Raw genomic sequence first — 25208 nt, 5'->3', positions numbered from 1 at the left:
TGCTCTCCCATGAGCTACACTTGAGGGCTATAGTTTCAGAGGAGTCAGTTCTTAATGTGTGCACTCAAATGAAAGCAGGCAGCTGCTTTACTGCATCACCAACAGGGGGGGGGGAAGGAAAGTGCACAGTACAGCAGCTCGAACCTGCAAATCCGCGTTATAGTAGCCACCAACCTAACATCAGTAGTCACCCTGGTTGGTCCTCTCCTAATGCTTCTAAGTGACCTTCTGGTGCTCTATGTAACGTATGCAACTTGTCAACATAATGTGCTACAACAAATGCCCTCTCTTCGTCCCAAGCAATCATGTAGCCCTTTGAGATCCTTACAAAGCCCATAAGAAATGTGGAATTCCGCTGCCAACTAATCCTTATGTCGGTCCGAACAGGACTGCACTCTCAATAGACTCGCAACACATCTGGCGTTCACCATGTTCAGAGTGCACCCACAATTCCAATACAAAGACAGCATGAAATATTTAAGCTCCATTGCTCCCCTACCCTCTTTGTTCAAAGATACCCAAGCAGTTTGATCTGCTAAACAATACACAAATAATAGTCATATGCCTCAAAGACTAGTGCAGCATCTACTAATAATCTCCACACAGCCGCACGGTCTACTTCTCCATCTCCGGCACGCCTGGCAATATATCTAAAGTACCGTCAGCCAAACGTACATATCACATAAATGTACATATTTACATTACAAGTACCCCTCCAGAGTCAAGCCATCTGGGGCCATATTACAGATAGTGCCCTGGAGGCACAGAGTGTGTTGGCTCCTGGGTGGCACTTTGGTATTTTATAAGGTGCTGCAGCTGCTAATGCATGAATCACACATGCACATTCACGGGAGGGTGCTTCCCTCATTTCCATGAGGCCGTGGCACCGTACAACTGGGGGAACCCAGTGTGCCCAAGGTTCATTACAGACATAGGCACCGTGGCAAATAAGATATCAGGTGGCACTCTGAATGTGTGACAAAGGCACTTGTGGGAGCTCCTTGGAAGGGAGTTGTGGGCGCTACACAGCAAACGCCTGAAAGGCCTGGACCCTCTTCAAGCTGAGGATTGGGGGTCTCCAGTAAATTCAGAGCTGCAGTTTCAACCTGTATATCTGTCTTTCACTAATACAATATCCTTAGCATAGGTGTGAAGTGGATTAATGGTATGCCATGGCCAATGTATAGTTTCGGGGAAGGTGAGGGGAGAACTACGAGGTAAAAGCTCTTCATTCTAGTTGGATATTTAAAGTACGTATTTTGTGCACAGGGTGCTGGCCATATGCCTCTGAAATCTGTACTTCTATGCCTGCTCACATAGGAAATGGAAGGTGAAATAAAAGCTATCAGTCTGCCAGAGGCAAACCCCCACCTATTAGAGAAAGGAAGGGAGTGCCGAAAATGTCCCACATTTCAAGTCATTCGCAAGGATTCTGAAGGGTGCTCATTGTAGCCTTTTAAAACACAGGCACACAAATTATTTGCCTACTATGGGCCATCTACAGAGACAACACAGCTCGCAGTATGTGCCAAACAAGTCATACGCCACAACTTCTAAGATCCCAGAATGAACAAAAGGTCACTTAGTATAAGACTAGATATGCAGCCCAGACTCCCATCTAGTGTTTGAATTCTAAATTCTCCTCAATTTCTTGAAAACCCCAAAGAAACTTAGTGGAAATTAACCTGACGGCTCACGTATTCTTCATCATATCACTTATATGGCAAGGAGAAGTAACAGAATCCTACTTCAAGATAAATGTGATGCATTTTATCATTTGGATTTGTGTACTCTTAATAATGTACGCCATCTGGATAGCCAGACGAGGAGGCTGGATACTGGACTGCCTAGGGGTAGCAGAGTCAAACATTCAATACTTACTTTAGAAGATGGCATGCGTAAAAGACCCAGTTACAGCACAACACCGTAAATGCCACATTAAACCACACACAATGTCCAGTAGGAGCTACATCATGAATGAACAATGTAACGTTGAATACAGGTAGGATAACCATGACCATTAATAGCATCATCCCTAGGAGGCCCGAGTTTATATCAATGAGGGTGCTAAAATGCACTAAGTATGCCTCTAGGGAACAGAGACAGTGCTATGTTTTTAGTGAAGAAAAAAAGTGGCAGTGAGTCCCTCTGAGATGCAACATTAGTAATGTCTGCTTTTTTATCCATTTCCTGACTGGAAGAAGGTGTCAAAGTGGGAAGTGGGCTCCAAAGAACCCTCAAATTCTGATGTGGACACTTTTAGGGACTCCAGCTATCATTAGCACGTTGGCATTCACGTATTAGATTACATTTTCAAAAAGGATAACTGAACACAACTGCAATCTGAGAATTCTTAAATGTGTTCAATCTGGCAGTTATTCTTTTTTTACACCCAGGCATTATAACATTTGAAGATCACTTACTAGTGTTGATTTGCTTCAAGCATTCAATCAGTACTTCGTAATATAGCGCTGCTTATCAACCGGTAGGGTCTCCAGGTGCTGTGCTGCGGTGCTAGTCGAAGAGCCAGGTCTTGAGTCCCTTCCTGAAGGGAGTCAACGAGGGTGAATTACATAGGTGGAGGGGGAAGGGTATTCCAGGACCTAGCGGTGAGGTGAGAGAAGGAGGATCTTCCGCTGCGGTGGATGCGTGGTGTCTGAGCAAGGTGTGTGGAGTGGAGGTTCCTGGGAGGTAGGTTGAAATTCAGGCAGTGGTTCATGTAGGTGGGTCCTTGGTCGTGGAGGGCTTTGTAGACATGATTCAGGATCTTGAATTGGCATCTTTTCTAGATGGGGAGCCAGTGGAGGTCTTTCAGGTGCTGGGTGATGAGGGTTCTCTTTGGTAGGATGAGGATCAGTCGGTCTGCTGCGTTCTGGATTGTCTGGTGTCTTCTCATAAGTTCGGCGGTGGTGCCTGCATAAAGTGTGTTGCCGTAGTCCAGCCAGTTGGTAACGAGGGCCTGCATCACAGTTTTCCTGGTGCTGATGGGGAGCCACTTGAATACTTTGCGGAGCATGCAGAGACTATGGAAGCAGGTTGAGGAGACAGCATCGACCTGACTTTTCACATCTATTTGGGTAAGATGTGTATGCACTCTACCCTGGTGTCTCATGGTTCAGTCTATGTTGCAGCCTAGGGTCCTGTATTCAGAGGTTCTAGTACACGGTCCTCAATCACAGGTGGAAGAGACATATTAAGGGCTCAACTGGCTGAGCAAAGGAACTGTATGCTAGTGATGGTACACACAATCAACATTTCCTTAGAAAGCACATTTCAAGGGCCCGTGCCTCTAAATTAGACGTTCATGATAAACAAGTGTGAACATGCTTGAGCAGCATCTATGTGCCTGTGACAACCTCCAAGAGGTTTTAAATCAATTGGGCCATGTGCATGTTTACCTCTTGGCCCAGTGCCAGGTCCTCCCATCTCTGGGCAGATCAGTCACAGCAGCAGGTTTTCTTCCAATTTTACGTTTATCTCCATCTTTAACCAAATCCAGAAGCAAAAGCACTGACATGTCTATGGCAAGTCTCTGTACTGAGAGATTCACATTTATTCTACTTTTGAAGCACTGACCAGAAGTCAATTAAAGTAGCAACATTTTTCACATTTCAAATTTTTTCTCCCCAATCATGAATAACTGCACCCTGGTCCTTTTGCTTTTTTGCCTCATGCCATAGCCCACAATTAGGAGGCAGTGAAAACCTGTGGCTATGGGCAAGAGAGCACAGTTTTGTACCCCTTTTCAGCTGCTTTGTAGACAATGGTCCTTGTTTAAATGTGATGCACTTCCTACAGACTTAGAATGTCAGGTCCAGGGTGGGAAAAACAGAAGGAAAACTAGACAAAATAAAATTAATAAGGGCAAGATGGCACAGTTTGTCAAAGCCAGGTTGAGGACACCTGTCTTAATGGTAAAAATAGAAAAATCTTTATTTCAGGAATTTATGAAGTGAAAAATCTTTCTTAAAGCTGTATTTTTTTTGGTTCGAAACTGTTACCGACATTGGACCTTGGTTCAAGTGAGGTTACTGCTGAAACTTACATTGCCAGCTTTTTTAGCACCCTCTCTGTGAACACCTTTGTTCTTTATGCCTTCAGTGACGCTTTGGGGTTGCCGGAGATCAAAGCCTTGCTGATATCGAAGGCAATTACACTGACGGCGAACAAGAACCCAATGCACATCCCAAAAGCAGAAATTTCAAAATCATGGAATCCCGCAGGCTCATTTGGCTAGGCTTTCTCACGCATGACCATCTTAATCGTGGACATGTTTCGTTGTTGTTTCCTGCATTAAGGCACACAGCACCAAACCTCTTTGACGGGATCAAATATTAGGACTGTGTCTTGAAGGCATGCACACACGTTTAATCCGCAAATTCAGTGCTGGATTGTCCTGCCTTGAAGACCATAGTCATGATCTCTCGATGCCTTTGTTGTACTTTATGCCCAATAAATGCAGGAATGCCTTTCATGTCAGACTCTTACAAACTGAATACTTTGCCATGGTGTCCTCAGAGTTCACATTCTGCCGAAAAACCTAAGAGTCTTAGCCACTGGCAAACTACCTCTACAGCCTCAAAACGTACTTCATCCGATTTTAACCACTGGATTTCAAGCCGCAAGGGTCTACAAAGTTCACCATGTCTTAATTTGTAATGTTTTCAGTCTAACCATGATTGCAGAAAAATAAACCTGAACACCGAGTCAAGGAGCATTCAGGAGTTCTGTGCAATGTCATGCATGGGATCTCGATATAGACATAGCTGCACCGGCACTCAATTATGGCGTATGATTTTTTTTAAACTGTCAAAGATATTTCTGAGTGTAACCTTTTGATGGTCCAATAACGCAAAGCAAGCAACTAGTTTACTCAAGGATGGCACAGATATGCGCGCCATTGCTGGAGTTTAGATGGCATTATAAGGGCGTCTCATTATAGCAACATCTATAAAATGTGAAGCTTTTACAGAATACCAACAGCACTTCTAAATGCAACCACTAGATGGCACAATCATGCACAGCATCTGAATTTATATGAGATTCAGACTGCAGACTCTATCCTTTACTGATTTATTGGGATTATCAGGTTGGAAAGACTGCTTGATGCTGTGATGGCCTCTAAAGGCCTGCTCAGTATGGAGTCACTGAATCCATATAATGACTAAGCTCATCTACTGGGGGAAGGTCATGCTTATGAGCAGATCACTTTCTAACTCTCCTTTCAATTGAACCAGATGTTTCAGTGGTTCAAGAAGCAGCCAAGGGTTTTAGGCAACTTAAGAACTTAGACAAACAGAAGAGTCAATGAACCTTTCATGGATGCCACGCTGGACTGTTTTCACCCCAACCAAAAAGACATTCAGGTGCAAGAGGTTTGGCCTTTAGGGACAGTACCTATCTTCTGGAGATCCACACTTACCCCTGCTTTGGTAGGAGACTTTGACCCCGGTGTACCCTTGGCAAACTGGTGGATGAGATCGGACACACCAACATTCAAGCCCTCAGTGTCCTGTAACAGGAGAAGCAGTAAAAGATGCATTAAAAAGGCTAGAAGGCTGATTAATTCCAAAACAGACTAAAGCATTGCCAACTCAGGAGGGTTCTTAACAGCAGAGAGCTCCCAAAAGGCTGGTATGTGAGGGGAAAGAAATGGTTACTTACCAGTAGGAGTAGTTTTGCAGCTTGAAGAATTTTCGGTATTCACATGCTATGCATTATTCTGCCATCTAGTGGTTGGGTCTGGAAACATATGTGTTTAATTCTTTTTATGTTTTTTGGGGCATCATCGATTACAATTTGGTGGTAAGACCATCCCCTGTGTGACGTCAGACGGTGCCCCAGAAGTTCCTGTGCGTGGTCACCATCTTCATGTTCTTTTTTTCTTTCCTCTTCCCACCTGTTAGTTTCATCTCCCATTTCTGGGGAGGCAGGTGGGTAGTTTGTGGTTCCAGAAAATTTTTCAAGCTGCAAAACGAATAGTTTCTTACCGGTCGGTGTAGTTTTGCAGCTTGAAGATCTTTCTGGATTCACTATGCTGTGCATTATTCCGCGATCTGGTGGTTGGGTCCGGATTCGTAGTCTTTCTTTTTTTTTTTTTTTTGTAGCCCAGGTGGGCGTCGACGTCCCACCATTTGGTGCACCTCTCGTGACGTCGTCGTGCTTCCTGCGGAAGTCCCATCTTCGGGTTCTTTCTTTCCCCTCTTTTTTTTATTTTTTTAAACCCTAGGCGTTCTCTTAATTTTCCTTTTCCAATTTCCTTTAGTATTTCAATTATTCTGTTCTTCCTTGTCCTTCCACCTCTTTCTCCATCCTTATCTTCCTGGCGGAGGTGGGTGGGTTCGCTAGTGAATCCAGAAAGATCTTCAAGCTGCAAAACTACACCGACAGGTAAGAAACTATTCGTTTTGCAGTGTGAATCTTTCTGGATTCACTATGCTGTGCATAGACTTTGTAGCGGTTTGTTATCTTTGTGGTGGCTGGGTGGTAGATGAGTGTTGGCTGTTGAATATGTGTTGAAGCACCTTCTGTCCTACTTGTACTTCCTTGTTCATCTGAATGTCCACGCAATAGTGCTTATTGAACGTGTGCACTGAAGCCCACGTTGCCGCCAGGCATATGTCTTGAATGGGCGTATTTGCCAGAAAGGCAATAGTTGCTCCCTTCTTCCTTGTGGAGTGGGCTCGTGGCCCATCTGATAGCTCCTGCCCTGCCTGTTTGTGGCAGAATTGTATTGTCAGTGCGATCCATCGTGCAATGGTGGCTTTTGTCACGGGTCTACCCAGGAAACTAGTTGCAAAGGAGACAAAGAGCTGCTTGGTCTTCCTGTGCTCTTTGGTCCTCTCAATGTAGTACATCACTGCCCTTCTAGCGTCTAGAGTGTGCAGTGCCCTTTCTGCGCTTGTCGTGGGGTTTTGAAAGAAACTCGGTATCTGAATTGTCTGGTTCATATGGAATGCTGACACCACCTGAGGCATGAAGTGTGGGTCCGTTCTTAGAACCACCCTATCCTTGTGTATCTGGATGTAGAGCTCTTGCAGTGTCAGTGCTTGCAGCTCGCTCACTCTGCGCAGCGAGGTTATCGCTACCAGGAAGGCTGTTTTCCTTGTCAGCATTTGCAGCGTGGCCTTGTGGATGGGCTCAAACGGCGCCTTCATAAGCTCGGTTAGGACCACGTTGAGGTTCCATGCCGGCGGCGGCGTCCTCTTTGGTGGCGCAATTCTTTTCGCCCCCTCCAGGAACCTCTTTACTACCAGTGACGTAAAGAGACTTCCTCCTCTCTCCCCTCGTGTGTAAGGTACGATTGCCGCTAGGTGTACCCTTAGGGAGGATGAGCATAGATTACTTTTTAGTAGGTGTGTGAGATATCTAAGCACCGTTGACTCTGTTGTCATTTTATTCAGTAGTTTATTTCTGCTGCACCATATTGTGAACCTTTTCCATTTCTCCCCATAGCATTTTCGTGTTGTAGGTCTCCTTGCCTCCCGCAGCACTCGCATAGTGCTTGGAGGTAGGTTCAGGTGCGCAAACTCTAAGTCTTCAGGAGCCATGCCGCCAGGCTGAGGCTCTCTGGCTCTGGATGCAGGACCTCTCCGTTCTGCATGGAGAGCAGGTCCTTTCTTCTTGTGAATTTGTGAGGAGTGCCTTGTGCCATTTCCACTATATGAGAGAACCATGTCTGCCTCGCCCACTGTGGTGCCACTAGGATCAGTGTCATGTTGCTGGTCCTGCACTTGTCGAGCACCCTGTGTTACAGCGGTATCGGTGGAAAAGCGTAGGCAAATGTCTTTGACCAACTTATCCATAGGGCATTCCCTTGCGATTGCTGTTCTGGTTGTCTGGATGCGAAGTTTTGGCATTTTGCATTCAGGCGTGTTGCAAACAGGTCTATTGTCGGTGTTCCCCACCTTTGGAATAGCCTCTGCGTTTCCTGTCCATTGAGCTCCCACTCGTGGGATGCCGATGTCTGTCTGCTGAGCCAGTCTGCCTCCTCATTGTCCTTCCCTGGTAGGTGTATGGCCAGCAGGTCTATCTTGAGTGGGATGGCCCATCGCCAAATCTCCTGTGCCAGAGTGGAAAGGGGGGACGATTGTGTCCCTCCCTGCTTGTTGATCAAGAACATGGTAGTAGTATTGTCCGTCTGTATCAACACTTTCTGGTTGTATAGCTGCTTCTGGAAGGCCTTCAGGGCTAGCAGGACAGTCTTCTATTCCAGGTAATTGATGTGTCTGACCGCATCTGCCGGGGTCCACAGACCCCTCACCCTGAGTTTGTACATGTGTGCTCCCCATCCTATTTGTGATGCGTCCGTGGTGATGGTCACAGTTGGGTTTGGTGGTATCAAGGTCTTTCCTGTAGTTAAGTTCTCCCTGTTCCACCATGCTATCTCCTCCTGCACTGCGTGCGTAACAACCACTAGATCCTCCCAACTCCCGCTTGCTTGTGACCATTGCTGTTGTAGCCATTCTTGGAATGGTCTTATGTGAAGCCGTACATTGGGGACTAGGTGGATGCATGACGCCATCACCCCCATGATCTTGCTCACTGTTCTCACTGTCAGAACTCACCCCTTCTGGTAGAGACGCGTCTCGTTCAGCAGGGCTATTGTTCTTCTGTCGCTGGGCATGACCGTTCCGTCTATGGTGTTGATCTTCGCCCCCAGGAAGATCTTCACCTGTTCTGGTTCTATCGATGACTTCCCCCCAGTGTATCGCGAACCCCAGGTGTTCTTGTCACCCATTCTGCGTGCTCCTCGCACTTGTCGCGAGTGCTTGCTTTGATTAGCTAGTCGTCTAGGTAAGGATACACATGAATCCCTTCCCTTCGTAGGTACGCTGCTACTGCTGCAAGGCATTTTGTGAAAACCCTTGGGGCGGACTTTAGACCGAACGCCAGGGTTGTAAACTGATAATGATCCTGGTTGATGTTGAACCTTAACAGGTTTTTGTGTCGTCTGTTTATTGGGATGTGCAGGTAGGCGTCTTTGAGATCCACGGTGGACATGAAGTCTCCGCCTCGCATTTGGGGTAGCACTTCTTGTAGTGATGTCATCTTGAATTTTTGCGTCTTTATGAATTTGTTTAGGAATCTTAGGTCCAGGATGGGTCTTAGTGATTCGTCCACCTTTGGTACCAGGAAGTAGTTTGAGTACACTCCCTTGTTCCTTTCTCTGCATGGCACTGGTTCAATGGCCCTCTTTTTCAGTAGTTGAAGTGTCTCCTCCCTGAGTTGAGCGAGCTCTTGACCCGAGCGCTGTCTTCTCTTTGGTTTCTTGTTTGGAGGCCTTTTCTCTAACTCTATGCAGTATCCGTGCTGTATGACGTTGAGAACCCATTTGTCTGAGGTTATTTGTTGCCATTGTTTCAAGTAGAGGCCCTGTCTTCCGCCTACCGGTGTTGCATGTTCGTAGGCGCTTGTTTTGTGTAACCCCCTTGGTGTTCTTACATTGCACTTCACCCTTCGGGGTATGCTGGGGGTGCGCGTCCTTCTGCGTGTGTAGTCACTTAGATGAGGGTTGGTCTCCCCCTCTCCTCCTTTGGCCACGTCCGTTTCCCCTCCCGCGAAAGGACTGGCCTCGAGGCTGGTACTGCCAGTTCTGCTTCTGCTGTCCCTACTGGCTGTGACTGTCACCCTGCTGCCCTTGCTGGAATGTCTGGTGCGACGTACCCTGCTGGCTTCCTCCCCTTCCGTAGGGTCTCCGATTTAGGGTGCCTCTACGCATCCCTCTGAATTGCAGGGCCCCCATGGATCTTGCTGTCTCATTTTCCTTTTTCAGTTGGGTGAGCTTCTCGTCCACAGTTTCCCCGAACAGCGTTTCACCGTTGAAAGGGGTGTTCAGTATGTTATTCCGCTTGAATCCAGAAATTCTGAGCCAAGCCTGTCTCCTTTCAGTGATCCCTATGGCCATCAGTCTGCTCGAAGTTTCCGCCCGTCCAATGCAGTCTTGATGCATGAGTTGGCGATATTCTTCCCTTCCTCCACTAGATGGGAAGCCCTTTGACGGTACTCTTCTGGGAGATGCTTGACTAGTTCCCCCATCTCATCCCAGTGCTGGTACTGGTGTCTGTTCAGTAGCGCGTTTGAGTTTGCCATGCGCCAGTGCATTGCGGCGTTTCTTTCTACCTTCCTTCCAGTGAGGTCCGACCTTCTGCTCTCCTTATCAGGAGGTGGGCCCGGGGTCGCCGGCACATTGGCTCTTTTCCTGGCCGTGGAAGCAATGATTGAGTTGGCAGTGACCGATCCCTTGATGTAAGGAGGATCCTGCGAGGAGTGCTTTTACTTCTTTTCCGTTCTGGGTGTGATGGACCGACATGTTCCCGGGTCCTTAAACGCCTCCTTCCCTTGGTTCATCACGCTTTGGAGCATGGGGAGGAACTGGCTCCTCGTCTGGATGGGGAGCAGAGTTTCGAGTAGAAAGTCTGCTTTCGGCTTCTCCTCGTCCAATGTCACACCAAAGGCTGCTGCAGCACTCTTGACGACCATGTTGTAAGCTCCGATGTCGTCTGGCGGCGAAAGCCTCGAAGGATACGAGTCCACGGGCTCTTCGGGGTTTTCGGTGTCGATGTCCTGCCATTCCAGCTCCTGAGTCGTCTACGGCGCCGAGCCGTAGAACGACTGCTGATCCTCTTCATCATCTTCTCCCTCATAGTAAGGGCCTTCTTCCTCCTCTTCAGGACCTCTCGACTGCTCTTCGGCGTCGAAATCTCCCTGTTCCTCGATCTCAACGACATCCGTTGACGGGACCGTTGGGATTTTGAATTGTTTCATTCTTTCGTCGAACTCCTTCTTCCTCTGAAGGATGCTCTCCATCTCCGCCTCGAGCCTTCTCTTTTTCTTTTCCATGCTTGAGATGTGCTCGGCGTCGACCGCAGGTCTCTTCGATGGAGCTTGCGTCGACGCGGCCTTGTCTTTCGTCGCCGAACGTCCCACCTCGTGGGTCTGTTTCGACAAACTCTGTCTCTCGGCGGTCTTCGGCACCTGTGAGTCCTTCTCGAAGGATCCGCTCGGCCTTTTGTCCTTTGAACCACTGGCGGACGTCGCAATTTTCGGCGCCGGTGTTTCCTTCGAGGACTTTGACTCATTTTTTCGAGAGTCACCTTCCGATTTTCGGGGCCCTTTTGGTGGTTTTGTACTCAGACGTGTCTCTTACCTCGTCAGGCGTTTTCTTATCGGTCTCTGCGACCGTGAAGACATCAGGTCCCTCGGCGATGTTGTCTTCATCGTCGGTGGAGAGGCCCAGATCGTACAGTGACGGGGCCTTACCCTTGCCTTCCATGCTGAAGTTGGCTCTCCTCTGACGTTCTCTCACCCGGAGAGTCTTCGGCGCGAAAGCGCAACAGGCGTTGCAGTCCTTGCTCTCGTGGTCGAACGGCAGGCAAAGGTTGCAGACCGGATGTTGGTCCTTCTGCGTGTACTTGTGGTGACAGTTAGAGCAGAACTTAAATGGTGTCTTGTCCATTGCGCTCAGAGCCTCCGAGTGCGCATTTTCCTATGTGCGTCGAAGAATTGAGGATCCCCTCCTTCTTCGTCGTCCCGGCTGTAATACTTTGCTCTCTGTAGTCTTCTAAAAGTTCTCCTTCAATGAAACTCGCGTATTTTCCTTCTTCCTTCGTCTAAAACTCTGGAGCTTCTCGATGATAACCAGACCCAACGGCGGAAAAAAGAATCTGAAGATGGCGCCCCAAAGGTGGGACTTCCGCAGGAAGCACGACGACGTCACGAGAGGTGCACCAAATGGTGGGACGTCGACGCCCACCTGGGCTACAAAAAAAAAACAAAAGAAAGACTACGAATCCGGACCCAACCACCAGATCGCGGAATAATGCACAGCATAGTGAATCCAGAAAGATTAACGCTGCAAAACTTCTTCTACTGGTAAGAAAATATTTAGTTTTGCTGCATGAATCCTTTTCTGGATTAACATGCTGTGTATTATATTACATAGCGGTATCTGTCTTTGGGTTGTTTGGGTTGAAATGTGAATATGTTAACAAACAGGTGTTGTAGTACCTTCTGTCCTACCTGTGCCTCTTTGTTCATCTGAATGTCCACACAGTAGTGTTTTGTGAAGGTGTGTGGAGTTGACCAGATTGCTGCTGTGCATTTTGTCAATGGTACATTTGCAAAGGATGAAAGTGTTGTGCCCTTCTTTCTAGTTGAATGAGCTCAGAGACGCTTGGGTAATTTCTTTCCCACTCTGGTCTACTAGCATGTTTGTATAGTTTTTCACTATCCATCTTGCGATTGTTCCCTTGGTAACTGGCGATTCCTTGCTTGCTCTGGCAAAGGAATATAATAATTGGTTTCCCTAACGAAAACCTTTTGTTTCCTGTAGGTAGTACGTTAAGGCCCTCCATACGTCCAGTGTGTTAAGGGCCCTTTTGGCCCATGTCTTTGGCTCTTGATATAGGTGATGGTTGTATACTTTAGTTGACATGGAATTGTTTCACCACCTTTAGTAGAAACAATGGATTTGTTCTAAGGACCACCTTGTTCGTGTGGATTTGCAGGTATGGTACATGTATTATGAGAGCTTGTAGCTCGCGAACTCTGTGTAGGGATGTGATCGCTATTAGAAATGTTGTCTTTAGGGTGAGAGACTTTAAATAAGACTTGTGCTTCAGTTCAAAAGGCTCTGTCATCAATTACGTTACGACCGTGCTCAGGTTCCACATTAGGGTTGGTACTATTCTTGGTGGTGCCACCCTTTTAGAACCTTCCTAGAATCTTTTTACTACTAGAAGTGTGAAGGGACTGGTTCTTGATGTAGCTCTGCTTTAAACTACTCTTGCTGCCCGATGTACCTTTAGTGGCGCGTATGTCACCTCGCGGTCCAACAGGTGTGTGAGGTACGTTAATACGGTTTCCTGTTCTGTACTTGCTTCCATCTTCTTGTTGTCTGTGCACCAGTGACTTTATCTGTTCCATTTCTCCATGTAGCATTTTCTTGTGCTTGGTTTTCCAACATCCCTAAGGATTTCCATAATCTTGGTTGATCGCTATTGGTGACCAAATTCTATGTACTCAGGATTATGCTGCCAGTCTGAGTGTGTGGCTGATTCCATATGGTGCACTCCTCTGTTTTGCAATGTTAGCAGATCCTGTTCTGCCTTAATTGAGATCCCGTGGCACTTGGCCTGCTTCAGCAGGCCCAAGTACCAGGTCGGTAGAACATGGCTGTTCTGTTGTCCATTTGGAACAGTCTGATCTATTACGTGCCCTTGGAACGCTTTTAGGGAACAAAAGAATGCCTTCATCTCTAGATAGTTTATGTGTTTCACAGAACCTGTGTTGTTCCATAGTCCTCTGACCTTCAGGTTGCTTATGTGCGCTCCCCAACCCTTGTGGGATGAGTCCATAGTTATGGTCACAGTGGGAGCTGGTGTTTTGAATGATCTCCCTATTGCTGAGTTTCAGCATTGTATTTCCCTTTCTACCTTTGCTGTGACAACCACTAGATCATTCCATCTCCGTGGCTTGTGACCATCCATTACAGATCCATTCCTGAATGGAGCGCATATGTAAGCTTGCATGTGGTATGAGTGGATGCATGATGCCATCATGCCCATCAACTTCATGACCGTCCTCACTATCATAGACCAACCCCTCTGGTAAAGGCGAGCTTGCTCTACAATTGCCTCTGCTCTCTTCTGGACTGGGTGTGCTAGCGTGGTCATTGAATTTATGGTTGAGTCCAGAAACACTTTCACTTGTTCCAGTTGTGGTGAAGAATTATTGAGGTTTATTTTAAAACCAAGGCTTTGCAGTGTGGCAATCGCCTTTTGCATGTCCCTGTGGCATTTTTCCTTCAATTGAGCTTTTACTAGCCAGTCGTCTAGATACGTATAGACATGGATTCTAGGTCTTCCGAGGTGGGCAGCTACCACTGCTAGACATTTTGTGAATAATCTTCGTGCCAATTTTATGCCGAAGGGTAGCACCCTGAACTGGTACTGTACCTTGTCTAGAACAAACCGGAGGTATTTTTTTTCTGGCCTTGGTTTATCCATACGTGAAGGTTGGCGTCCTATAAATCTAAGGTTGCCATGTAAAACCCTTTCCCTAGGAGTGGTATTATTCATTGCAGTGTTGACATCATGAAATATTGAGTTCGTATGAGCTGGGTTAGAAATCTGAGGTCTAGGATAGGTCTAAGTGTTAAATCTTGCTTTGGAACCAGAAAGTATGGGGGGGGAGTAGATCGCACTGCCTGTTTCCCTTGGGGAGACATTTTCTATAGCTCTTTTTTTGGAAGAGCTCTTTGACCTCTTTTCTGAGTTGTGAGATCTCTTGATCCCTGAGGTTTTTGGTCCCTGGAGGTCTATGTGGAGGTTTTTTGATGAGTTCTATACAGTATCCATGACATGTTTAAAATCCAATTGTCTGATGTAATGGTCTTCCACTCCTTGAGGAATCCCCCTATTTCACACCCCCCACAGGTGTTTCGAGGTGGGGTTGTGTGGTGAAAGAATCACTTGCCAGTTGATCCTCCCCCTCTGAAATGAGGGCCTCTTCCTCTTGTTTTCCCCCGAAAGGGCTGCCTCGCCAGGTGTTACCATTGATGGTTGGTGTTTGCTGCAGGCTTTGGTGCATTGGCTGCTGTTGCCCGGATGTAAAAAACACCCTGTCTGTGGACCTTCTGTTTGCAGCCCCTCCTCTCCTGAAGGATCCTCTGAACTGGAGTGTCCCCATAGCTTTCATAGTGTCATTGCCCCTTTTTAGGTCTCGGTTGGCGAAAGCAGCGTGCATGCGCTGCTCTCGTCATACGAGAGCTTCTTGGAATCAATACAGATTCCAATGCTCTCGGAGGCGGAGTTGAAGCCCCGCCCATCTTCCTCATTCGCTGGCGTCATCTATGCAAAACGCTGGCTTCTGATTGTAAGGGAGGTTTCTTAGACCCTCCTTGTTGCTGCCTTGTCTCCTTTTAGCCCCGCCCACCAGGATTCGATCTCTCACTTGCGGCGTGACACACACTGCTTCATTAGCTGTGACGCACTATGTTTTCCACACAACGCCGACAGCTTGTTGTTGAAGGGCAGTCAAACCGATCCCGAGTAATATGATCTATGTCCCGTAAAACCAAGAGTGGCTGTTGACCCGAAGGCATGCTTTCCCTTACTTGTTAATTATACGAAATAGGCAGGTGAGTTCTATAAGTTCCTGGGACAATAATGAATTTATTTATAAAATGCGCCGCGTTAACTTTACATAGAAGGAGCAGAGATGAGCACCATGCTCTGCATGGCGCAGTATAACTCCTCCCTTTCTGCTGCTCTACGTAGTCTTGCAGCTCGTCAGGCTTCTTCTGGGGCACAGGATCTTTCCCTTCTCTGGGCTGAGCTCTTTGGATCCTCTCTCGGTAAGGATTTGTATGCAACCAGTGTTTTACCCGACATGTACCATGGGGAAATTGATTAGTGGTGTTTTTTGTGCCCCTGTTTCACTAGAGGGGCCCGACTCTACAGCAAACGTTCCCCTCAAGGAACTGCAGCCCGTTCTCTGGATCAAGCGAGGCGCTCTCCGAAGATGTGTTCCAAATGAGGCATAGCGGCGCCTGGCACCGCAGTCCCATAAAGGTACTCAGGTGAACTCCGAGCCCCCCTCCAGCGCCAGAACAGACTGCGAGAGATAAAAAAATATATACAGACAAGCACTTTTCTGCTCAGCAAACAACAGTTTCATTAATGTCACACTCAGACAAAGAGACAGAAATGAACTCGGCAAAAAATAACGAGCTCTGAAGCTGCAGGGGCCATGCTTCAACCCTGTGGCGAGAGAAGAGAGTGGGCCGGGGCCCCACCGCCCATCACCAGGCTGTTTTTGCCTCTCTGCCTCTGCATCGAGGAGCTGCAGTCATTCCCCCCCAGCAGTCACCGGGAGCAGGGCCTAGCTCCGACGAGGGCCTGGCTGGGCACTGCGGGGCGGGTGTCGGGGCGCTTCGGTGGAGTCGTGCCTAGAAGCAGCTCTGAGGGATGCTTCTGTGAAGCACTGCTGAGTAGGGGCTTTGGATGCTTCTGGGCAGGGGGGTGTGTAACATGCATTGTTAAGAACGTCCTATAAAGTGCTTCTCTAGACTTCTCGGCGCTGGACTCCGCGCCTCTCTGAAACCTGCTGATCTGTCACCAGAGGAGTCACCTGAACATGGTTGCCCCTGGGCTCCTGTTGGTCACCAGGTGTCTTCTTGTGGTGGCTTGTTGCATCCCTCGGACCCACGGAGGGCAGGTTCCGTCCTCTCTGTTTCTCTTTGGTGCTGTGTGGGGTCCAATCCTGCATGACCCCTCAACCCTTTTGTCATAAACCCCAGTCTTGACTTACGTGCTCCTGGCCAAGGCCTCCTGTCATGTTTAGCACTTTTCTGCTGATTCGGGTTATGTTTGATTCCTTCTGCTTTCCTTTGTTCTGGCCCCTGGGGTGGTGTTAAGGGTCTGAGGCCCTGAGATGCGTGACTGAGCCAGTCATGTGCCCAGGGACTGTGGTCCCGGGCAAGCAGCCCCTCTTACCTGCCCCCTCAAGGCCACGACCACCCACATGTGGCCTCCAAAGGCGCTCATCCACAGGCACAGTGCTTAGCCGGCCCCCCTGCAGCTTCCAGGCGCTGGGAGGACAGGTCCCTTCTCCAAGCAGCTCTTGCAATGTGTCTCCCCAACCCCCCCGTCTCTGCACTCGGTGCCGAATAACTTGCTTTGGAATCGGGTATCAGGTCACCTGTGTAATCCTGGCGCCTTTATTTGGCCAGACTTCTGTGATCTTGGGCAAGTTACTTTCCAGGGTGGCTTCTTCACTCCTCAAGATGGTTTGTAACATGTGAGGTTTTAAGTCCAGTATATTTGAGCCTCCGCTGCAGCCCCTGAGTGAACCACGGACCGATCGCCCGTGGTGCTGCGCTCTCTCCGCCATCCCTCCTTCCTGCCCCCCACACTGAGCTACCATTCATATGGCCCTGTGAGATGATCCCGTCCGGGGTGTGTGAGTACAAACCACATCCACACAGATACATACACCCCCACCCCTCTGCTCTCCCCTCGGTGGGGCACAGGGTTTCTCATCACTCTTTTCGAGTGGTCAGGAGATGGGGTTTGGGGGTTAGAAGGGGGCTAAAAGCTTCAGTTTCATTACAGTCCATAACTGCATCCCTGTGCGCTCACCAATCTCTCTAACCCCTGCTGCAGACCACCAGCGACCAACCCCTCAGCGCCTGCCACAGACCAACCACCAACCTCTCTAAACCCCTGCTGCAGACCACCAACCAACCCCTCAGCCCCTCCCACAGACCAGCCACCAACCTCTCTAACCCCATGCCGCAGACCACCAACCAACCTCTCTAAACTTCTGCTGTAGACTAGTTACCAGCCCCTCGGCCCCTGCCACCGACCATCCACCAACCTCAGTGAGCTTCCCTGGCACCTTTCATCGCCTGGCATCAGAGCCACAGGTAAAGGATACTACTGAAGCCTGCAGGGGCAGAGTAGGGCTCCCTACCTCGCCCCACAGAGGGAGGCTACGGGCCAATCAGAGGCAGATCCCCCCTCATCACACCCAGCTCTCCAGGCATCAAGAGTGGCGGGGTCAGGTCAGTGCAGTGCAAAAACATAAATAGCTTTATACTAGCAGTTTATAAACCGCGCCAAAAAAAGAAACCCCAAACAGCTGATGCTGCTGGTTAAAACTGCACAGTTTTGGATTGCCGTGTATGTAGCGCCTTCTGTCCCCGGCAACGCATCAAGAGGCTTCTGCGGAGTAGCTCTCTACTCTGGCACCTGGTGTTGGTGGTTAATTCACTGGTTATCGGTTTTAGTCTTGAGATCTCCATGTGTGCTGGCCAAGCTGAGGGAGGTGATGTGGCCTAACGGCCAGAGCTGCCGACCTTGGAACTGGGGGACCAGATTAGAGTCTCGGCGTTGGCTCAGCACCCTGTGATTCTGGGCAAATCACTTAATGTCGCCGTGCATACCAAAAATTAACGTGTCCTTGTGTAACGTAACTGATGCTCGTGTAAAACGCTCCGATACCTTTGGGTCGAGTTCGTGCTATATAATGTGCAAAAAAACACAAGCATTAAAAATGCAATAGGTCTCGCCTTTCATTAAGTTAAAGCCATTTGCTTTGCTATACAATACCATTAGCAAAGCAAATGGCTTTAACTTAATAACAAGCATTGAAAATGCAATAGGTCTCACCTTTAATTATCTGTTGTAGGGTTTCATATACTGCCTGTCCGAGCAGAGTGTCGTTTGTAAATGGCATTTTGATTGAGGCTTGTACATCTGTTTTCAACCCTGATACCCTGAGCCAGGCATGTCTACTGGCTGTGTCAGCTGCATCCAGGGCATATTTAAGGCAGGTGCTGGCAATATTCTTGCCTTCCTGAATTACGCTCTTGGCCCTCTTGCGGTATACTCCTGGGAGGTGCTGCATTAGGCCCTCTGTCTCATCCCATTGCTGGTGTCCGTAGCGGTTAAGCATCACTTTGGAGTGCGCTATCCTCCAACATGTGGCTGCTTCTCTCTCCATTTTTCTTCCCATCAGGTCAAGCCTTTTGCTTTCCCTCTCTGGTGGTGGACCTGCTGATGTAGGGGCATTATTTATTTTCCTTGCAGTGGAGACTATGATCGAGAATGCCAGGACGTTGCTCTTGATGTGGTCAGTTCTCTGAAGGCAGCCTCTTTCCCCTGGTCGAGGATGCTTCTGTGAGGGCATTAATGTCTCCAGTAGGAAGCATGCTTCTTCCTTCTTCTCTTCCAACTGCACGGCTACTGTATCTGAAGCCCTTTTGATGAGGCTGTTGTAAAGAGATAAATCGGGTGGTAAAGGATTTGAGGGATAACCCTCTACCCCTTCCTCTGGGGATGCGGCATCAAGATCCTGCCATGTGTCCTCAAACTGGCTTTGTTAGTCGAACACTGCTGTTTTTTCCACCTCTTTGAGCTCACAGAACTCCTATTCTTCATGTGGCTCGGGGCCTGCCAGGGTCTCCATGCCTGCTTGATCGCATTTGGCCTTGAGGCCTGTCGAACGTTTGCACAGGATGCAAAACTCCCTTAAGGAGTTGTCAAACTCCTTTCTTTGAAGCAGGGCCGACATTTCAGCCTTGAGACGGTTTCTTTCGCTCAACCTTGAGAGCTCTTTGTTCAGCATCGAGCGCTAGTGGCATTCTTTTTTTCTGTGTTGAGGGTTCTCCCGACGGCGAGCCCTTGTCTCTCACTCTCGCTCCCTCTCGAGCAGGTGTCTGTGTCATCGAAGTTTTTGTCAATTTCTTCTCCCATCTGTGTCCTTTCTACTTGTGTTTCGATGCTGAGGCCGCCTTTGAGGACTTAGAGTCCGAGGTTTTACCCACCAAGCATTTTGATGGTTTGGTTACCTTAAGTCTTTTATTCTCTGCCTCCTCTGCCGCCTTCTTTGACGCTTGCCTCTTTTCGCCATTGTCTGCGTAAATGTTGGCGTACAACTCCTCTCCTCTAGCTGTTTTGGCCTCCTTGACATTCCCTTAATCATCGGTGGACAAGTTGAGGTCTTGAGTGATTCCTGCGTCTTCTTAGAGCTCGCCATGGTGTAATGTTCTAGCCTCTGTCAACGTCGTACCTGGAGTGTTTTTGGAATAAACTCTGCGCAGGCCTCACAGTTGTCCTCCTCGGCAGGCAAAGATTACAGACTTTGTGGGTGTCTCTCTTTGCGACTTTGTGATGGCAGTTGGGGCAAAACTTTTCCGACTCCTATTATTCTCTCAAAAATTCTTCGGAGCTCGTCCATCATTCTTCCAGACCCAACAGAGGAAAAAAGAATCTGAAGATTGGAACCATGCACAGATACTTCCGGAGCACCGTCTGTCGCTACACAGGGGATGGACTCACCACCAAATAGTGGTCGACAGCGCTCACACAACTGAACCAGTAGATGGCGGAATAATGCACAGCATGTGAATCCAGAAAAAAATTCAAGCTGCAAAACAGCTAGTTACATGCAATGTTCTCCTGGAATGGGGCTGACTCTGCTATTTAGCTACCAGCCCTTTGCAGGCATGGATTTGTCCGATATTCCAAAGATGCTCCTATATGAAGCTGCATCTTTTTGACTCAATCCTACATGTAATAGGTAGTAAACATTCTTATGATGGCCATAGTATGGAGACTTTACACAATATAGATACAGAAAATGTAGCTGCTTTCCTTACAAAATGTACATAAAGCTCCAGCCATGTGCAGGCTGGTGCCAATTCTGCACATGTGAAGGGCTGCAAATATGTTTGTCTTACTAAAAAGTGAGTTTTGGTTCTAAAAAGTTGGAAAACACCGTGGTAGAGTATACTCTGAGTTGTTAGAGGCTATTATATTTTTTTACCATAGTTTGAGACTCTGTGAATAACATTTTATATAGTTTTCCTGTAGGAGCTCATTAGGCAAGAGTATCAGGTGGGAACATCAATGAAATAGGGGAGTAGGAGCACATTTCCAGACACTAAGTATTTTGGGTGAATCTGGAGCTATTTCTGTACCCTGGCCTACATCGTGTACTCTGGGTTCTCAGAATTTGTAACTCTGCGTTGCCTGGTGTACTTTTGTGGACTTCATAGAGGAGACTGCATTCTCATTGTATTTCAACCTGTAACTGTTGATTGCATGAATGTGAAGCAGACTATTAACTTTACTCTGTAGGGTTTAGTGAGGGTGTATACGAAGCTGCAATTCTACCTTGCATGGTATAGTCTAAATGTCTGACACACTTTGACTGCACCTTCCATAGGGACCTTTGGATAAATCGGAAGCTGAATTCTGGGTACATCTCAAGCTATGACAGCATGGTATACAAGTGTACTTCAACATGATCACTGATTGGAATAATGGTGTGTGGAAGACAAAACCTGCTTGGCCCTTCATTTGCATTTCCCCCTAATGACCTGCATGACAAACTACTTTCATTAGCCCTCTTCTTCCATGGGCGAGCATACAAAGTTCTGCAGCTGGTAAGACTTGTGGGTTAGGAGCGGTATTTGAGTGCCTACGCTCTTTATATCAGGTTTAGGCAAGACTAACTCTTTCTCCATTTCGCATACATTTGGGTCCCCCGTCTTGTAGTGTCTTCCTTGGCAACTCAATGTAAACATTGCTCCCAACAGCATTAAGTGGCTTGTTTGGATTTGCAATTTCTACAAAACTCCAACAACACTTCTCCAGCTTATTTGCCCTTCAGTCATCAATGCTTGCTTGAGAGATAAATGACTGGACCTGAAAACATCAACAACTGTGGAATTGCTCTCTGGAGACTGAGCGACTCCTTTTGGCCATTGGTTCTAGGTACTGTTCCTGTTTAGGCTTTAAAGAATGGATGGCTCTTATTGGATGAGCAGATGTCAAATTATCCAGAACTTAATGCTGCGACAAGTTCCGGTTTCTTCTATCTAAGAACAGTAGGCAGTAAAGGCATCGCTTTTGTACCTTCCTGCCAGAGCTACTGCACCCATGAGGTTATAAACTTAATAAACTCTAAGCTTTTCCAGTCAAGTGCTGGCTGCTCTGCACTGGCATCTTGCAGAACCTTACATCTTCAGAGTTCTGTGCATGTCAATGCTGACATTCATGAAAGAAAATGGCAGCTTTTCCTTATTCTGTAATTTGAGTTTATATTCCACACCTCCTTAGATTTGCAAACAACCCTATAATTTCCTAAAATCTTCTGAGGCCAGTCAGAGTTTTCTCCAGCTCTTCCCAACCTGTGTAACCTTCTATCTTTGGCAATTCAAAACACCAAGAACCATCTTTCTTTTTGGGACAAGGTAAAGGTGTGGCTCTTCAGAGAGTAGAAATTTTGTGAGATTTGATGCCAAATAACAAAAGGAACCCTTGCCACAAAGGGGCCATTCTGCCTTGGGCTTAACCAGTAAATAAAAATAAGTGGGTAAATGCGAGCTGTGATCATACGCTGCATGACATACTCTTGGTTAACATGTGGTTGTAGATCATAGCTTGGTTGCTTTAGGTTTTCTCAGAGGGTAAAGGTGTATCTTGAGTAGTGCACTATGAATATATTATGAGGCATGATGACCAGACATTGCATTGTATATTCGGGTATAGCCAGAGCTATGATCATATCTTGCATATTAGTTCGAGTGTACTAGCGTGGGTGTCATTGCTTATCAGAGGGTTTCAGTAGGTGTTCTCAGGGGTTATAGGAGTACCCTGAGTAGTGTACTCTCAATATATCCTGAGACATGATGAAAACTGCACATGGTGTGTTCGGGGTATAGTCGAAGCTGTGATGGTACCTTGGTTGGTGTGACCTTCATTGCGTTCTGAGCTGAAATATCGCCTGTCTCAAACAGGTTCTTCTTGTTGGCCACGGCCTCCACAGTGCTGATCAACTCGATGGATGGCTGGCGCTGCAGCTTGGGAGTCTTTGCAGAACTCTGAAACCAGAAAGAAAAAAAAAATAATAATAATTACTTGGGAGGTATTTTTGTCTTCTACAGTTTTGCCTCAAAACCAGCTCTTTAATATATTCTCATTTTAAAGCCGGCACTGAATAGAAAACACTATTCTAGGGTGTTCAATTCGTTTTCTATCCCTTGCACTGGCAGGCCCTCATGACTACCAATCAATTAATCATGTCCCAGCGCTATACGGCTCGCTGAATAGCTGTACCGACACATCTCTACAAAAGTCCCTTCAAAAAGCCAGGTCTTGAGAAGGCTTTAGAAGCTCTGTTCTTTCTTCACCTCCCGAAGCCACGGAAGGAGGGAGTTCCAGGCAGAGGCAGCGAGAAAGAAAGAGGAACCACCCCATTTTTCCCTCTTACATCTCGGAACCACCGCCAGCAGAGCATCAGAGGAGTGAAGAGATAAACCAGGAATATACAGTCTAATCCTGTTCCTCAGATAGCATGGCCCTTTTTGGTAGAAGGCCCTGTGTGTCAGATTGAGCCCTTTAAACCAGACTAGTTATTTAATGGAAAGCCAGTGCAGAGCTTTCAGGTGCTGCTGGATGTGACTTCTTTTCAACACTTTCACTAAAAGCCGAACTGAGGCATTTTGCACTAACTGCAGTCTGCTCAGTTCGTAAGCCGGCAGGTCCCAGAGCAGGATTTGCATAGTCCAGACAGGACATGATCAGCGGATGAGCTACTGTTTTCTGATGCTGCCAGGGCACCACTATAAGAATCAACACCAGATCACGCCAAAGATGCCCCTTCGGCCGCAAATGTTAAACCGCTAATTTCTCTGGTGGCACACAACCACATAAAAGCTCCAGTGGATGCTTAAGGTCACTGAACATAATACAAAACCCCTGCCCACATGTTTAGTTTCTGTTCCTCTGACTTGATGGCAAATGTATGCAGATACAAAGCTGAATGTTGGTTACTTATGATGGTAATGCTAAGTTTGGTCTTTTAGTTAATTGATCATCGCACTCATGGCATTGTGGTGCTGAATTACTGATTGGGATACATTTTGGTTGAGGTGCTCCAGATGGCAAAGGTTCTCAGGAAACTAACAATTAGTTTTTACAGCTCTCTCCTAAGGAAAGAGGCAACTAAGACAGGCACAGCAAGCTACCATTCTATATTTATTAATACTGGAAAGCAAACGCAACTTGTTATACGGCAAAAAGCTACACAACACTATCACAGAGAATACGGCTTGGGTAGCTGTTTGATGTAGATGAAAGGAACAAAGTAGTTACAGGCCCACACAAGGTTCCTAGTAAAAAAAAAAAAGATAAAGAGGGCTGCTGTCTACCTATCATTTTTTGGAGGCCATAGACCGAATTGAGGGTCACTTTGGTTCATTCTCCCACAGAGATTTGTTACCACTCTGGAGCAAAGGGTAAATCACCATCGCTCTCGCTTCTGAAAGACTATACAACTGTGCAGTTCAATCCAGGGGCATCCTGCCTTTAAAAGCTTGCTGATTAATACCTTACCTACTCCAGAAAGAGCTCTTACACCCAGGACCAATGCTTTAGAAGCAGATAAAGTCACTGTCAAACTGGAGTCTTTATTGAGCAGCCCTGTGGTATGGCAGCATGAGTAGCTGATGAGTAGTAAAATCCATCAAGGAATATGTCCCAAAAGAGGATGCTAGTCCGTTCATCTTTCGGCCATCCAGAGTAGAGTCACAGGGATTGCCTCCCAGCAACAATAAATGTTCCAGAGTGTGAACAGAGGCATCCATGGGACTATAGGAAGACTGTGGATTTGTATCCTGCACTGCAAGTAGCTCCTCTATGTCTACATCAAGATCTAAGGAGGCACCTGCCCCTGCTGCTACACAAGCATGAAGGTAACCACCTCCGCTATAGGATGCTGTGTGAGAAAGCCATGGATAAATAGTCCGCCCTCACTGACCTTCAGGTACCAACCTTCTGAATCTGCAGAGCATCTATTGGGTTTGTACCTCAAATTGTGAGAAAGTCAGAGACTGAAGCAGATGGTTTGTCAATTGCACCACTCCCCATGTCTACTGTTTCTCCTACGCTGACTATATTCAAGCTTATACAGCATGTGCACCTGGTCCTTGGAGTGCAGGCATGCAGCCCGCAGCTTTTCCAAGGTTTGATGCACACACCAGTTCTGCATTCCACATTACCTATCTCCCAGGCCCAAATATACCTCTTTGAGCTAATTTCACAGATTGCACTCAGCTTTGTGAACCTGCTGAATGGTAAAAATCACCCTGCACAGTAAGACCCTTACAGCAAAATCTTACCTCAATGGCATGAGTGTACTGCTCCAATCGGTCATCAATTTTTGATATAGGGAGGGCGGGCTGAGACTTCTTTACGCTGTTACTAAAAGAGAAGACCAGATAAATATGAGAAACTCAGTGGAAATGACAATAGGAAATATATATTGTAAGAAAAAAGGGAGAAAGGCAGTAAGAAAAAATTATAAGAACAAAAAAAAGTGGCTGAAAGAGATAGTAAAAAAAGTGAGGAAGAAAAAGTGATTTTAACAAGGGGAAGAAAGGACGTGCAAAAGATGAGTGTCCCTGACTGGAGAAGATGATGGGCAGTATCAGAATGAAGGGCACATGAGCAACCTGCCAGGGAGGTCCAATACTCTTATCTCCCACTTTTCATCTCCACTTGCATTGTACGCAATTCAAGATCCATCTCATGCTGGCGCATCATCTAACTATGTTCCAAGAAGTGCAGCCGTATTGAGAAGTTGCTCTTCTATCCAATCATATAGATGCAAAGCATGTTTTGGAGCCCACATAA

General features: G+C 47.2%; 1 protein-coding gene across 4 annotated transcripts in view; it reads right to left on the bottom strand.

Moving 5' to 3' along the window:
- The window catches only part of LSP1 (lymphocyte specific protein 1), a 267129-nt gene that overhangs the window by 53664 nt on the left and 188257 nt on the right, over positions 1-25208 (bottom strand). For 2 of the 4 annotated variants that reach the window (XM_085644935.1, XM_085644934.1), the window contains exons 8-10: positions 24695-24776; positions 22256-22396; positions 5423-5512 (exon numbers count right to left, since the gene is read on the bottom strand). In XM_085644935.1, the coding sequence (XP_085501061.1) occupies positions 5423-5512; positions 22256-22396; positions 24695-24776 (313 nt within the window). The remainder of the gene's footprint in view (positions 1-5422; positions 5513-22255; positions 22397-24694; positions 24777-25208) is intronic. The other 2 variants (XM_085644937.1, XM_085644936.1) reach the window with 1 other exon arrangement.

The sequence above is a fragment of the Triturus cristatus genome, chromosome 3_1 (genome assembly GCF_964204655.1).
Source record: "Triturus cristatus chromosome 3_1, aTriCri1.1, whole genome shotgun sequence".
Taxonomy (NCBI): domain Eukaryota; kingdom Metazoa; phylum Chordata; class Amphibia; order Caudata; family Salamandridae; genus Triturus; species Triturus cristatus.
This window is presented reverse-complemented; position numbering and strand designations above follow the sequence as displayed.